The 14,152-nt window shown below is 39.0% G+C and overlaps 1 protein-coding gene across 6 annotated transcripts in view; it reads right to left on the bottom strand.

Moving 5' to 3' along the window:
- Window positions 1–281: 281 nt before the first annotated feature.
- The window catches only part of LOC139461213 (uncharacterized), a 206,747-nt gene continuing 192,876 nt past the window's right edge, over window positions 282–14,152 (bottom strand). For 5 of the 6 annotated variants that reach the window (XM_071242819.1, XM_071242817.1, XM_071242816.1 and 2 more), the window contains exons 13-15: window positions 13,776–13,950; window positions 12,366–12,432; window positions 282–11,470 (exon numbers count right to left, since the gene is read on the bottom strand). In XM_071242819.1, coding sequence (XP_071098920.1) covers window positions 11,375–11,470; window positions 12,366–12,432; window positions 13,776–13,950 — 338 coding nt within the window. In that variant the 3' untranslated portion in view covers window positions 282–11,374. The remainder of the gene's footprint in view (window positions 11,471–12,365; window positions 12,433–13,775; window positions 13,951–14,152) is intronic. The other variant, XR_011652878.1, reaches the window with a different exon arrangement.

Here is a 14,152-nt window from a genome sequence, read left to right as displayed (position 1 = left end):
ACCTGGGGAGATGGTGACTGACATGGGGAGGTGGTGACTGACCTGGGGAGGCGGTGACTGACCTGGGGAGGTGGTGACTGACCTGGGGAGATGGTGACTGACATGGGGAGATGGTGACTGACCTTGGGAGATGGTGACTGACCTAGGGAGATGGTGACTGACCTGGGGAGCTTGAGGTGCTGACTGAAATGGGGAGTGTTTTCCAACTACAAACAAAAACATCAGCTTGACTTTTCAACTAAATATCAAGCAAATCACACAAAAATCAAAACAAAATAAAATAAAATTTGAAAAGTTTATTAAAAAGGAAAACATTAATAGTAAACACAATGTATAGCTAGTAAAAGTAAATATAACATCTAACAGACAAACGTCAGCAGCACAGAAACAAATACTACTGACCCAAGCAGTCTGTTTCATGTTCATTGTAAAACAAAACGTTATGCTGAAAGGTTGCTGACTTCTGGAGTTGTTTAATACTGCGGAACTCCACAGGTAGCGTAACACAACATGGGTATGTCTGGACAAGGGGAAGACCTTCATTTTTTTTTATACACAATTGATGATGAGAGAAAACTTATTGCACACTATGGATGATTATTCATTATTTTTTAAAGTGTGTGTGTGTGTGTGTGTGTGTGTCTGTGAGTGTGTATGCTTGTGGTATGGTATGATGTGTGTGTGTGTATGTGCATGCTTGTGGTATGGTATGATGTGTATGTGCATGCTTGTGGTATGGTATGATGTGTGTGTGTGTATGTGCATGCTTGTGGTATGGTATGATGTGTGTGTGTGTGTGTCTGTGAGTGTGTGTGTGTATGTGCATGCTTGTGATATGGTGTGTGTGTGTATGTGTGTGGTATGGTGTGAATGTGTGTGTGTGTGTGGGGGGTTTGTGGTGTATGTGGATGTGTGTGTGGTGTGAGTGTGTGTGTGTGTGTGTGGTGTGAATGTGTGTGTGTGTGTGGGGGGGGGGGGGTTGTGGTGTATGTGGATGTGTGTGTGTGGTGTGAGTGTGTGTGTGTGTGTGTGGGGGGGGGTTGTGGTGTATGTGGATGTGTGTGTGTGGTGTGAGTGTGTGTGTGTGTGGGGGGGGGGGGGGTTGTGGTGTATGTGGATGTGTGTGTGTGGTGTGAGTGTGTGTGTGTGTGTGTGTGTGGTATGGTGTGAATGTGTGTGTGTGGGGGTTTGTGGTGTATGTGGATGTGTGTGTGTGGTGTGAGTGTGTGTGTGTGTGTGTGTGTGGTATGGTGTGAATGTGTGTGTGTGTGGGGGGGTTTGTGGTGTATGTGGATGTGTGTGTGTGGTGTGAGTGTGTGTGTGTGTGTCGGTGGTGAGAATGTGTGTGTGTGGGGGGGGGTTTGTGGTGTATGTGGATGTGTGTGTGTGGTGTGAGTGTGTGCACACACATGAGTACATATTTTTCAACTTTAATGTTCACTGAGTACTTTACAATAAAGAGGAGTACTTTAAGAGCAAGAAAGTGTTTTTTCCCACTGTCCATTTGTCAGTATTATTCCACCATCTTCATTAACATTCTATTAGTAGAGAGGGAATATGTAAAAAACTGAATAAAATTAATATCAACACAATCCAAAAGAAGTGACATATAAGATTCAAGAGTCAAAACATATTGAGACAGCAAAAACATTGATGATTCTACATTCTTAAAATATAACAAAAAGTAATATTCATAACAGAAGCATGCTGTACATATCACAGAAACAACACGCATTCACTGACGAAGGAAATACATCCCCAATTGGATTTCCATACATATTCTAATAACACCCATGCATGTAAATAATTCATAATCAGTCTTTTCAGTAATCACCAATGGTGGAAATAGTTAAGCATTTTCATCACTAAAACAGACCCATTTTATTTTCTTCTTTTGCCCCCCCCCCAATTATATAAATATTATTTTTAATATAACTGACCATTAAGCATTTATAAAATTTGTCAAAAGTTTAAAAATTAAATGAAATCAAATATATATATACTTTTAATTTTTTGAAGTCTTTGAATGTTCAATGTTTGTATTATCAAAATAATAACATAATAACAACATAATCACAATTCTAAAAAATATCTGATATTATCACACATCATGTGAAAGTACTTGGCAGGAACAGGGTAGGGGGCATCTCATAAGTTAAATAGGATTGAGGATATATGCTATATACACATGGCTGGATGACTAGTGGGTTTGAATATAAAATTTTGCTGAATTAGCAACTTCTCAAAGGTTTCATGTCATTGTATCTACACAAGGATAATGGACATTGATGCATTAAATAATGCATGAAAACACACCCTGTAGTAATGGATGAAATACATCGGGCAATAATGCTGTATTTGTTGGACAATACATTCTGTAGTAATGTATTGGCTGTTATAATGTACACTCTGTGCATACCCTATTAATACACCTGTTAATACACCTAAGTCTGCTTATTGAGGTCAGATCAATAAAATTTCTTGTTTTGACGATGAAAAAAGATAATTATTATTAGTTTTTTTATAATTTGTTATTTTTTCTGTTGCATTGTACGTTTTGCAAATTTAAAAGCAAATGAAATGTTGTCAGGGTTGTTTTGACGTTAAAAAAAATTAAATGAGAATATTTTGATATACTATTTTTAATATTTTATTTTTTATTCCTGGGAACTTTAGATCAGCCTCATATTCAGAGCAAAAACAGTAACTGGTCTTGGCTATATTGTATAAGTGAGTGAGTGAGTGAGTATGGTTTTACGGCGCTTTTAGCAATATTCCAGCAATATCACGGCGTGGGACACCAGAAATTTGCTTCACACATTGTACCCGTGCAGCGGTGGACGTGACAAACTGAATGCTTGGTAAATATTGTATTATGGGAGCTTTTTGCGAGAGCAGGCTTGTAGTAATCTCAATGTATGTTGAAATGATGCAAAGTGGATTGTAATTGGGCAGAATGTTTTCATTTTTGAAAAACAGTTGAATACACAGTGTGTGGGAGAGAGTTGTTTTTGATGCTGCTTTGAACAGTATTCCAGTTATGTAAGGGCGTGGAAGGAAAGCCTGACTGATGCATGTCTTTACCACCTTGTTGAAACCCATGAGCACGGGTATGGTGTTGATTAAGCCCTATAAACATAATTGGGGTGAACCGGGATTCGAACCCACGATCATAGGTTTCTGGCGTGCCCAAGGGATGCAACTCTGCACAGTAAATTACAGTGCCAACCGTGCCCCCTGTTGAATAAATAGAATAAGTAAATGAAATACAAAATAAAGTAAAGTACAGTACAGTAAAGTATAGTAAAGTAAAGTAAAGTAAAGTAAAGTAAAGTAAAGTATTGTAAAGTAAAGTAAAGTAAAGTAAAGTAAAGTAAAGTAGTCTGATATATTTAAGTACGAATGCCTATACATTTATTAATTACCTCAGCCTGCTAAAGGGAAATAACTGATGATTGAAGTTAAGTACACTTGTACCGAATAGGAGAATGGGATCTTCCAGAGTCAACATTCATTCATGTACTAAACAATGAGAACACCTGGTTATACATTTCTCTCGTCGCCTTAATCCGTGTCAGTTTAAAAAGGAGAGAGGTTCCCCGTCCTGTTGCAAACCCTTACGATGTCGTGAAACCAACGAGGATAGATAGGTGTTGGCGCACTAAGCTTCATCTCCATGGGGGAGTCTGAGATTGGTTAAACTCCTGACCACAGGATTCCCTTAGGGAAAGAGAAACACTGTTGAAGGTTGTTGTAAGTGAAACTGCTGAAAAAAAGATTGGTTAGGGAAGTAGTACTTTCATCCCACTTTTGTTAATTAACACTTGACATGTGAAATATTTACGAGATTACCATGAATGACCTTCACAGAGTTGGGAATAGAACCACGCAGGCCATAAGTGAACACCTTACCCGCTGTCCCGACACATAGGACGTGTATTGTGTGTTTCTCATTTCAGAGTGCTAAATTACATGCAGCTTATAAAAAAAAAAATTTCTTTCGAAACCCTACCCATTCATTTATCCTCTCGCTCTGGGAAAAAACAAACTCATTTCCATTCAACAAAAATCCTTGCCATATTTCAGCGATAGAAACTACCTGTTTTAGTCCTCTAGTCCTTATAATGATAACAGCAAAACCCTTAATAATGGCAAATATCTACCGGCCTTATACCTTAACTATTGGGCAGTTTGGCAAGGACTACAGGACCAGTGCTAATTTCTATCGCTGTATTTCATCGGTTGGATGGCCTTTTGATGAAGGAGAATAAACAGTAGATAGGCAAATAGTACAATCATTGTTTAATGTGTGGATGACACGGACCATGTGCTCAACTGTACAGTACATGTACAAATATGAAAATGGTTACAAAACTGTCGTTCATTGAGTTTAATGGAGTGTAAGGTTGAAGGATGAGAGAAACGGAAATGGCGATGACAAAATACTCTGACAAGCATATAAAAAATACGAAGATAACGAATGTCGGATTTTCATTAATTGGTTACAGTATATACTCATTTCCATTTATCTAGGAGTCATTGAAGAAGATATATAGATTCACGCTTCTATGTAAGTGCCCATTTAAATGTTGCGTCCATAAAACAAATTAAGCTTTGATACAGCTTGCTTGAAAAGAGGTGCATTTGGCATTTTGCCAAATTCACGTTCTGAATCGCTTGTAAAAATATCACCAAATTTGTCAGTTATGGTGTTGTTAATTGTTTACTGTGAGTACACCTGATCACCTAATTTCCAAATTTATAATCTCTTAGTATGTTTAAGTGAGTGATTTACTGGGTTTAATGCCACTTTGAACAGTATTCCAGTTATATCACAGCATATCAGCTAAATGTGGGAAGAAAGCCAAAAGTGATGCAAGTCCTAGGTGCTTAGTGAAACTCACAAGCATGGGAATGGTGCTGACAAACCCAGAACCATAATCGGGGCAAACCTGGATTTGAACCCACGACTATAGATTCCTGGCATGCCCAAGGGAAGCAACTATGCATAGTGAATTGCATTGAAGTTGAATGTGCGCACTCAGCAATATCTTGTCTAATGGCTCCAAGATAGTAATTTCTCAGAAACTATTTTAACAGCATATTTCAATACAATAATCTGAAGTTTTCAAATGAAATATTGATACCCAGTTTGGGCAAGTTCTTCCTTATACCAAAACATTTTTTTTCCTTATTCTAGCTAATTTTGTATGCAATGTCAACTGATATAAAACAAAAACTCACTTCTTATAGAATTCATATTACACAACATCAAACATTTTTTGTCTCGAAGACAAAACTGATAATTGAACAAAACAAAATATATTCAATGAATCACTTCTTCCTCTATATTGCACAACTACAACAACGACTTTCTAGACAAATCTTAATTATCAATAATAATTATAATTTAGCACAATTGCATAAATGCTTACCTGAGCTAAGGATACTGTTTGGGGAACAACAATATATAACAGAAAGTCAACAATACGGTAAATCTGCGCAAAGACAGCTTCGTGCTGTAGAAATATTGCTCCAGGTAGTTAACAGTACGTAATATTGCTCAAGGTATTTAACAATACATAATATATTGCATCTGAAGCATAATAGATGACAACCATTGAGTTGTATTAGTATTTTTTACATAGAAAATCTGAGTGAGTGAGTGAGTGAGTGAGTGAGGTTTTACGCCGCTTTTAGCAATATTCCAGCAATATCACGGCGGGGGCCACCAGCAATATCACGCGGGGGGAGGGGGGGGGGGGCCACCAGAAATGGGCTTCACACCCGGGTCTTCGGCGTGATGTAGAACATCTGAAGACAGCATAGTACACATAGAGTAAAACCCTATCAAAATATTTTATAAATATGAGTAAGGCCAGTGTTATTTCTTTACTTTTTTACAGATTAATATTCATCAAATTTTGTAAAAGAATAACAAATGACAAAATTGGATTATTTCAAATATGTTTGAATTTGCAAACAAGAGGAAACAGGAAAACAAGATTTGTTAAAAATCACATTCATAATTCTGTTGTAAATAAATATTCACTTTTTCTTTATAAATAAACCCTTGCATCTTGGCATTTTGGATAAGATAATCTGTAATTTTCTTTACAAAATTGAAATTTCTAAAAATGGTTCTGTAAGACTATGCCTCACAATTTATCCTCATAACACAATGAGAGAAAAAGAATCATTTATATTCTTTCATTTCATAAGGGATTGTTCCAAATATTTATTTTGTTGTTTTTCTTGAAAATATTTTTGAGGACATGATGACTCATTCTTTGAATGAGTGTAATGACTAGTTGTGCTGAGACTATTTCTAAAACAGTTACAGAAAAGGTTAACTCTTGAGTTGAGACCTAGGGGTGTGACATATGAATATTAATGAACTAATTTAAGCTATGATAAGTAATGCTTTAACCTTACATCACACTCGCTATACTGCATACAACCAGACTACTCATTGCTCACTGTTTGCAAGTAGTTGTCTTTTATACTCTCTGCTCTTTACAAAAGTACAGTTCTAAAGCTCAATAATAGTTCATTTCTTTTCTTGATACATACTGAATAGATTTTGTATTTGTTTTGAACAAACAAAATACAGATCTTTTGAAAGGAAATTCTTAAATAAATTTTGCCCCTGGATATTTTTTCACAGGGGTCAAATTGGGGTTACACCTGTACTTTTTCAGCAACACTCAAACTTAACATACACATAATCAGCTTCAACAACAGAACAGCAGCTTATCATATGACGGATGATCGTAGAAAATCTAATACACAGGAGACATATATTAAAAACAGCATATATTGGCATCCTTGTGAATTCACACCAATGATGGATGAGAAGAAGAAATGAAAGTTTTTATACAAATATATTTCTGTTTGAAAAAAGTGTCATAATAGTCCTGTGGAAAATGTTATACAGAATATCCAAGGTGTTACTGACGTTCACAGACTTTCTCTGAAAGGAGCCATAATGCCTCTGCTGCAGTACCAGTGATGGTTTCGAGAGGATGTAGCCAGTGCTTCAAGAACAGGACTATCCTCGAATATCTAAGGCATCGTATCTCTATGTTATGATAAATACATGGAACCATTCGCTACCATTGCCTTGTTTTGTGTCTGATTCAAAATATGTGATGCTGAGAATAGCCTTGTCTGTCATACAGATCCTGAAACAAATATATCCCATACAGCCCATGCAAGTCTATAATGTTTGGCAAGTCTAGATTAAATGAAGAAAGTATATGGGCTCCTTTTTATTATATTTTATAACTATAATTTAACAACTGTTTTTTCTCTAAAAATGTTCATTTGAGAGACAAGATGTTAGTCAAAAAATAGCCGTCCACTCAACTTACAACCATGAGAGAGATGAATAGGGTGCGATGTTGCTGATAAGAAAGATGAAGACAGCGATATCACTTCCTGAACAAAGCTACAGAGGTAATGGATCCAGGGTATTTGTCATAACAGAATGGTAGAACAGAGACATGATGCCATGAGATAATCAAGGATGGAAAAACACACAAACTGAGGAACTTCAAGAATGCATGACATTGCACCTAGGACCAAGAATGTAGGACCCTTTTATTAGGACCCTACAAGAACGTAGGACCATTTTCTAGCATCATACAGTTCTTATCTCAGAACTGGTGTAGAGACTGTCTTTACAACCACAGACCTATGGATTACTATCTTTGTGTATAGTATAACTATTACCATGTTATTTCTGCCGCTTCCATCCCATCATTAACAATTGATTTGTGTGAACGCCCTTGTCTGATCTTGTCGGATGACCTATGTGATGTTTCGGAGAGAACTCTTTACTCATGCTCACATCACATCGTGTACAATTACACGTTCGTCATTACGATCACAATTAAGGTTTGGCCAATTCATTTTCCTGTTTTACCAATATATACTGCTCAAAGGAATCTAAGGACAGGAGTTAACCTCTTTTGAGTAGTATATTTGTGAATATACTGTGGTGTATAAAAACAACAACTATACTCCTCAACTTTTGTAAGGGATACTGAGATATTTCATACTGTTGCCAAACTTAAAACAGCAGCTTAAGGGAATGTTATATAAATTACTGAATATTTGTAATGATGCTGAAAATGAGTCTGTATATGACATCTCCAATAAATCAGTCACATTCAGTCTCTGCCAGGACACTCATGACATCCCTATCAAAAGTTGAGTAGTATATCAAAGTTATCAGGACTGACTTGAAATTAATTTCCTGCACACAAGTCTTTGCATATTTTTAACAAGACACATCCTTTCTTACCTCATTTTAAAACATAGTTCGATACAATCTTGGGCAAGCACATCCATTTAACAAGAACAAAGTTGGTGTAGTATGTTAAAGTGTGTGATTCAGAGTATCTGTCTGCAGTGATAACCTGCATGACACATGTTTGCAGCAGTAGTAGTGGTTGTACACATCTCTGGGTGACACTGGGATTCCAACAACAGCTCCTAAGGGACGACTCTGTTCCTTGTGCAGTTATCCATATAAGTGTACAGATATCTCCTTCTCCAGATTCAAGCTGAAACGGAAGCATTTAATAATCCCGAGTTGAACTTATGTCAACCCCACACTGAACAAGGGCACCATCTTTGACATCTGCTGCACTGAGGCAATGTTCCATCTTGCTGTAGCATGACCATCCAGTGTCTTTGTGCACAGAGGAACGGAGATTTCCTCTTGCTGAGTCTTCATCAACAGAGGAATAGAGGTTTCATCTTGCTGAGTCTTCATCAACAGAGGAATAGAGATTTCATGTTGTTGTGCCTTCATCCACAGAGGAATAGAGGTTTCATCTTGCTGTGTCTTCATCCACAGAGGAATTGAGGTTTCATCTTTCTGTGTCTTCTTCCACAGAAGAACTAAGGTTTCATCTTGCTGTGTCTTCATCCACAGAAGAACTAAGGTTTCATCTTGCTGTGCCTTCATCCACAGAAGAACTAAGGTTTCATCTTGCTGTGTCTTCTTCCACAGAAGAACTAAGGTTTCATCTTGCTGTGTCTTCATCCACAGAAGAACTAAGGTTTCATCTTGCTGTGCCTTCATCCACAGAGGAATTGAGGTTTCATGTTCTTGTAGCCAACCTCCTGTGTCTTTGTCCACAGAGGAATAGAGGTTCCATCTTGCTGTAGCATGCTGTGCCTTTATCCACAGAGGAACAGAGGTTTCAACTTGCTGTAGCATGACCTCCTGCGTCTTTGTCCACAGAGGAATAGAGAGTCCATCTTGCTGTAGCATGCTTTGCCTTTATCCACAGAGGAACTGAGGTTTCATCTTGCTGTGTCTTCATCCACAGAGGAACTGAGGTTTCATCTTGCTGTGCCTTCATCCACAGAGGAATTGAGGTTTCATCTTGCTGTGCCTTCATCCACAGAGGAATTGAGGTTTCATCTTTCTGTGTCTTCATCCACAGAGGAATAGAGGTTTCATTGCTGTGTCTTCTTCCACAGTTAAATTGAGGTTTCATCTTGATGTGCCTTCATCCACAGAGGAATTGAGGTTTCATCTTTCTGTGTCTTCATCCACAGAGGAATAGAGGTTTCATTGCTGTGTCTTCTTCCACAGTTAAATTGAGGTTTCATCTTGCTGTGCCTTCATCCACAGAGGAACAGAGGTTTCATCTTGCTGTAGCATGCTGTGCCTTTATCCACAGAGGAATAGAGGTTTCATTGCTGTGTCTTCATCCACAGAGGGATTGAAGTTTCTTCTTGCTGTAGCATGCTGTGCCTTCATCAACAGAGGAATAGAGGTTTCATTGCTGTGCCTTCATCCACAGAGGAATAGAGGTTTCATTGCTGTGTCTTCATCCACAGAGGGATTGAAGTTTCTTCTTGCTGTGCCTTCATCCACAGAGGAATTGAGGTTTTATTTTGGTGTGTCTTCACCCACAGTGGAATTGAGGTTATATCTTGCTGTGGTAAGAACTTGTTTGTCTTCATCCACAGAAGAGTAAAGGTCTCATCTGAGCCATATCAGTCTGTCTATGTTGACAAGTAGATTAATGTGTCTTGTAGTGGCAAGATCTCCTATCTTTTTATCCACAGCAGAATAGACTTTCGCTTTTACTGTTGCTGTGAGTCTCCATCCACAGAGGAATAGATGTACCTTCTTGATGTGATTCTCCATCCACAGAGGAATAGAGGTTCCGTCTTGCTGTGAGTCTCCATCCATAGAGGAATATAGGTTCCGTCTTGCTGTGATTCTCCATCCACAGAGGAATAGATGTACCTTCTTGCTGTGAGTCTCCATCCACAGAGGAATAGAGGTACCTTCTTGTTGTGATTCTCCATCCTCAAAGGAATAGAGGTTCCGTCTTGCTGTGATTCTCCATCCACGGAGGAATAGAGGTTCTGTCTTGCTGTGATTCTCCATCCACAGGGGAATAGAGGTACCTTCTAGCTGTGATTCTCCATCCACAGAGGAATAGAGGTACCTTCTAGCTGTGATTCTCCATCCACAGAGGAATAGAGGTACCTTCTTGCAGTGTGATTCTCCATCCACAGAGAAATAGAGGTACCTTCTTGCTGTGATTCTCCGTCTTGCTGTGATTCTCCATCCACAGAGGAATAGAGGTTCCGTCTTGCTGTGAGTCTCCGTCTTGCTGTGAGTCTCCATCCACAGAGGAATAGAGGTTTGTGGTTTCTGTATCATGTTGGCCTTTATCTTCATCCACAGAGGAATACAGGTCTCACTTGATTAAGTCATTAACTTTTGATTCCTGAGACAGTACTTGTAGCGTGTCATTGTTCAAGATGAGATTAATGTCTTTGGATCACAAGTTGGTGGGACCTATGACCCATATCCACTTGAGTGAGTGAGTGATTATGTTTTCACATGATGCAACATTCAAACCAAACAGGGGACACCAAAAGAGGTCTTCACATACACTTGTGGGAATCAAACCCAGTTCTTTGGAGACATGAGCTAGCACTTTAACCACAAGGCTACCCAGTCTCCAACTGAATATACCAGTATCATACATATATTTAGTTTATGTTTCATCTTCTCTACAAGGTTTCTTAGTCTGTACATGAATCAAAGTTTTGTTGCTAAGCTACCTGAATACTCGTTACTCTATGACCCTGGTGATGATGTCACTGACATCGACCTTGACCTTCCCTTTCTGAAGTAGAAACAAATGGCCAGTAGCCATATACTCCACATGATAGCACTTGGGGTGTATTCAGTGTTGTTTGTAGTGCTAGCACATCCATTCCATATTAAACACACAAACAGTCAGTTCTAGGTGAACTTGTGCAGACTGGTCCGGACCACTGAGATCTGGTTATGGCACATTTGGACCAGCCCAAACTGGTTTGGAGCAGTTCAGTGGAGGGTATCGAGGGCAGAGGCAAGGCGGAGCATATCAATGAGGTTCATGAACAGTTTCTTCTCCAAACACTGGTAGAAATAGTCGGGTGCCTGGAATAGGATACAGAACATTTCAACACGATGGCAAGACATTCCATGATGACTACAACCTTGATAGAAGAGGTGAGGTGAAATTGGGTTTAACATCGCGTCCAAAATTATTGCACTTATATAGCGACGTGCATGCACGTGTATATGTGGCTGCTTGTACTAGTCCGGACTGATGCCGATTTATAGTGCTAGCACACTGAGGTACCATGCCGCAGTTAAACATGAATACCTCAGTCAGACACAGTATACTGACTCCGAGCTGACCAGTCCTTGTTTTAGCCCCTTTATGCCGAGCGCCAGACAAGGTAACCATCTTTTAATGTCTTGGTATGACGCGGACGGTGATCGAACCCCGGACCTTCCGCTCTCCGGGCGGACGCTCTACCTCTAGACCACGGAGGCGGTCCTTCATAGAAGAACATATTACATGACTTAAACAAACTTGTGAGGATTTGAATATAAGAGCAGAGAAAGGCAGAACATTTCTTCGTGAGTGAGTGAGTGAGTGAGTGAGTGAGTGAGTGAGTGAGTGAGTGAGTGAGTGAGTGAGTGAGAATGAGTGAGCGAGTGAGTGTTTATGCCGCTGTTTGCAATATTCCAGCAATATCACTGCGGGGGACACCAGAAATGGGCTTCACACATTGTACCCATGTCGGGATTTGTAAAGACAAACATTATGGCAGAAGGATCATAAGGATCATACATAACAGCAGAACATTTGTGAAGACTTGAATATGATTCCAGAACATTTGTGAGGAATAAACATAATGACAGAACATCTGTAAGTATTAAATATGACAGCAGAACTATGTAAACATAGGAGGAAATATGCAAGATACACAACACTGTGAAATACGTCATGTCCGTACTGGTTAAATAATAAAAACAAACTAACCTCTTGTTTCATTTCCCTTAGTTGCCATAGTAACCGTCCGTCAAACTGGCTGAAGGCTGCGATGGATCTGAACAGGAAAAATGAAGTAGGGAATAAAGTACACAGAAAGTGAGTGAGTGAGTGAGTGAGTGAGTGAGTGAGTGAGTGAGTGAGTGAGTGAGTAAGGATGGTTTTATGCCGCTTTTAGCGGGGGATACCAGAAATGGGCTTCACACATTGTACCCATGTGGGGAATCGAACCCGGGTCTTTGGCGTGACGAGCGAACGCTTTAACCACTAGGCTACCCGACCTCCCCGTACACAGAAAGACTGATGGACACACGACTAGCTACAGGTTAGGAGCGTAATGGAGGCATTGCAACTGTCCCTGGGTTTTGGGGAACATAAAAATGTTAAATAAACATATCCACAGCCATCATACAGTGCAGTCATTGATGGTTTACACGGGACTTGAACCCCCACAATATCCCAATCATTTCAATATTCTGACCTGACTTTGGCAAGTATTTGATCCTTATTGGTCAATCAGAGGTTTCAAATCACAATCAACACTTTTGAAACAACTGCATGCCGGCCCCATCTCATGGGCTGATATCAGAAAAAAGTTCTGTCTCCATCACTGTAGTAGGCATATGGACAAAATTATATGTTCTGTTTTTGTTTCAATGCAAGACAATATTGTTGACAAGTAACTTAATTATTTACCACTGTATGACTTTAAGTGAGAAATAATTTTTTCATGAACCTAGAAGTGTATTATTGATATCACAAATTCATTTTTTTTTACGTCAATAATACATTTTAAATTTGTGATATCTAAAATTTATGTAGTGATATCCAAAATCTTATTTGAGATGTCTATATTTAACTATTTATCAATAATTCTATTAAGTGATATCTAAAATACATCGGTTTTATTGATATCTCAAAACTGAATTTGTGATATCAATATATGAAGTATTGATAGGGAATTAAATAGGAATAAATTGTAAAATATGCAAAGTATAAGTGGTAAGACATGTTTAAAGAAAACAAAATAGAAATCCACTTTGAGATGTATTTCAAATATTAAAGACGACATAGAGTTTGAAAATTGTCACTTCTCCCTCCCTCTCTGACTTTCCTAACGCTGTTATCAAGCAAGCTGTGTCATAACATGAAATAATGGGATCGGGTAGTCAGGCTCGCTGACTTGGTTGATACATGTCATCATATCCCAATTGTGTAGATCGATGCTCATGATGTCAGTCACTGGATTGTCAGGTCCAGACTCGATTATTTACAGACTGCCGTCATATAGCTGGAATATTGCTGAGAGCGGCGTTAAACAACAACCTACCAACCATAATATAAAACTATAACGCTCTGACGCCAGAGAACGGAAGACTATTGGTCCCCCATCTCACATACCCATCTAGCTGGTGTGTGACCAGCCAGCGTTGCACGTCGTCGCGTGACATGTTGTGTGTGAGAGGCTGATGTCCCTGAGGTATGGCCAGCTCGGTGCCTGGGTGGGTGTTGCGGTGAGGGTTGCCGGCGTGCACTAGCCGGTTCTCGGTCGTACTTTCTAGTGCATCTACTTGATCTACAAGTCAAATATGATCTTGTTTCTGTAATGCACAATTCACTTATACACAGGTAATAAACAGCTTAACCTTTCTCATTTATTGGTTGAACAATTGACTGGAACAATTGACTTGCCTTTGCATGTGTTTGTGCCACTGGAGGGGCAGGATATGCTCACCATTTCGTGAACACCTGGTGTAATTAATATTTGATAGTGATTT

The sequence above is a fragment of the Haliotis cracherodii genome, unplaced genomic scaffold (genome assembly GCF_022045235.1).
Source record: "Haliotis cracherodii isolate W230 unplaced genomic scaffold, xgHalCrac1.p SCAF_14, whole genome shotgun sequence".
NCBI classification, from domain to species: Eukaryota; Metazoa; Mollusca; class Gastropoda; order Lepetellida; family Haliotidae; genus Haliotis; species Haliotis cracherodii.
Note: the sequence above shows the minus strand (reverse complement) of the source record. Positions and strands in the feature narration are given on the sequence as shown.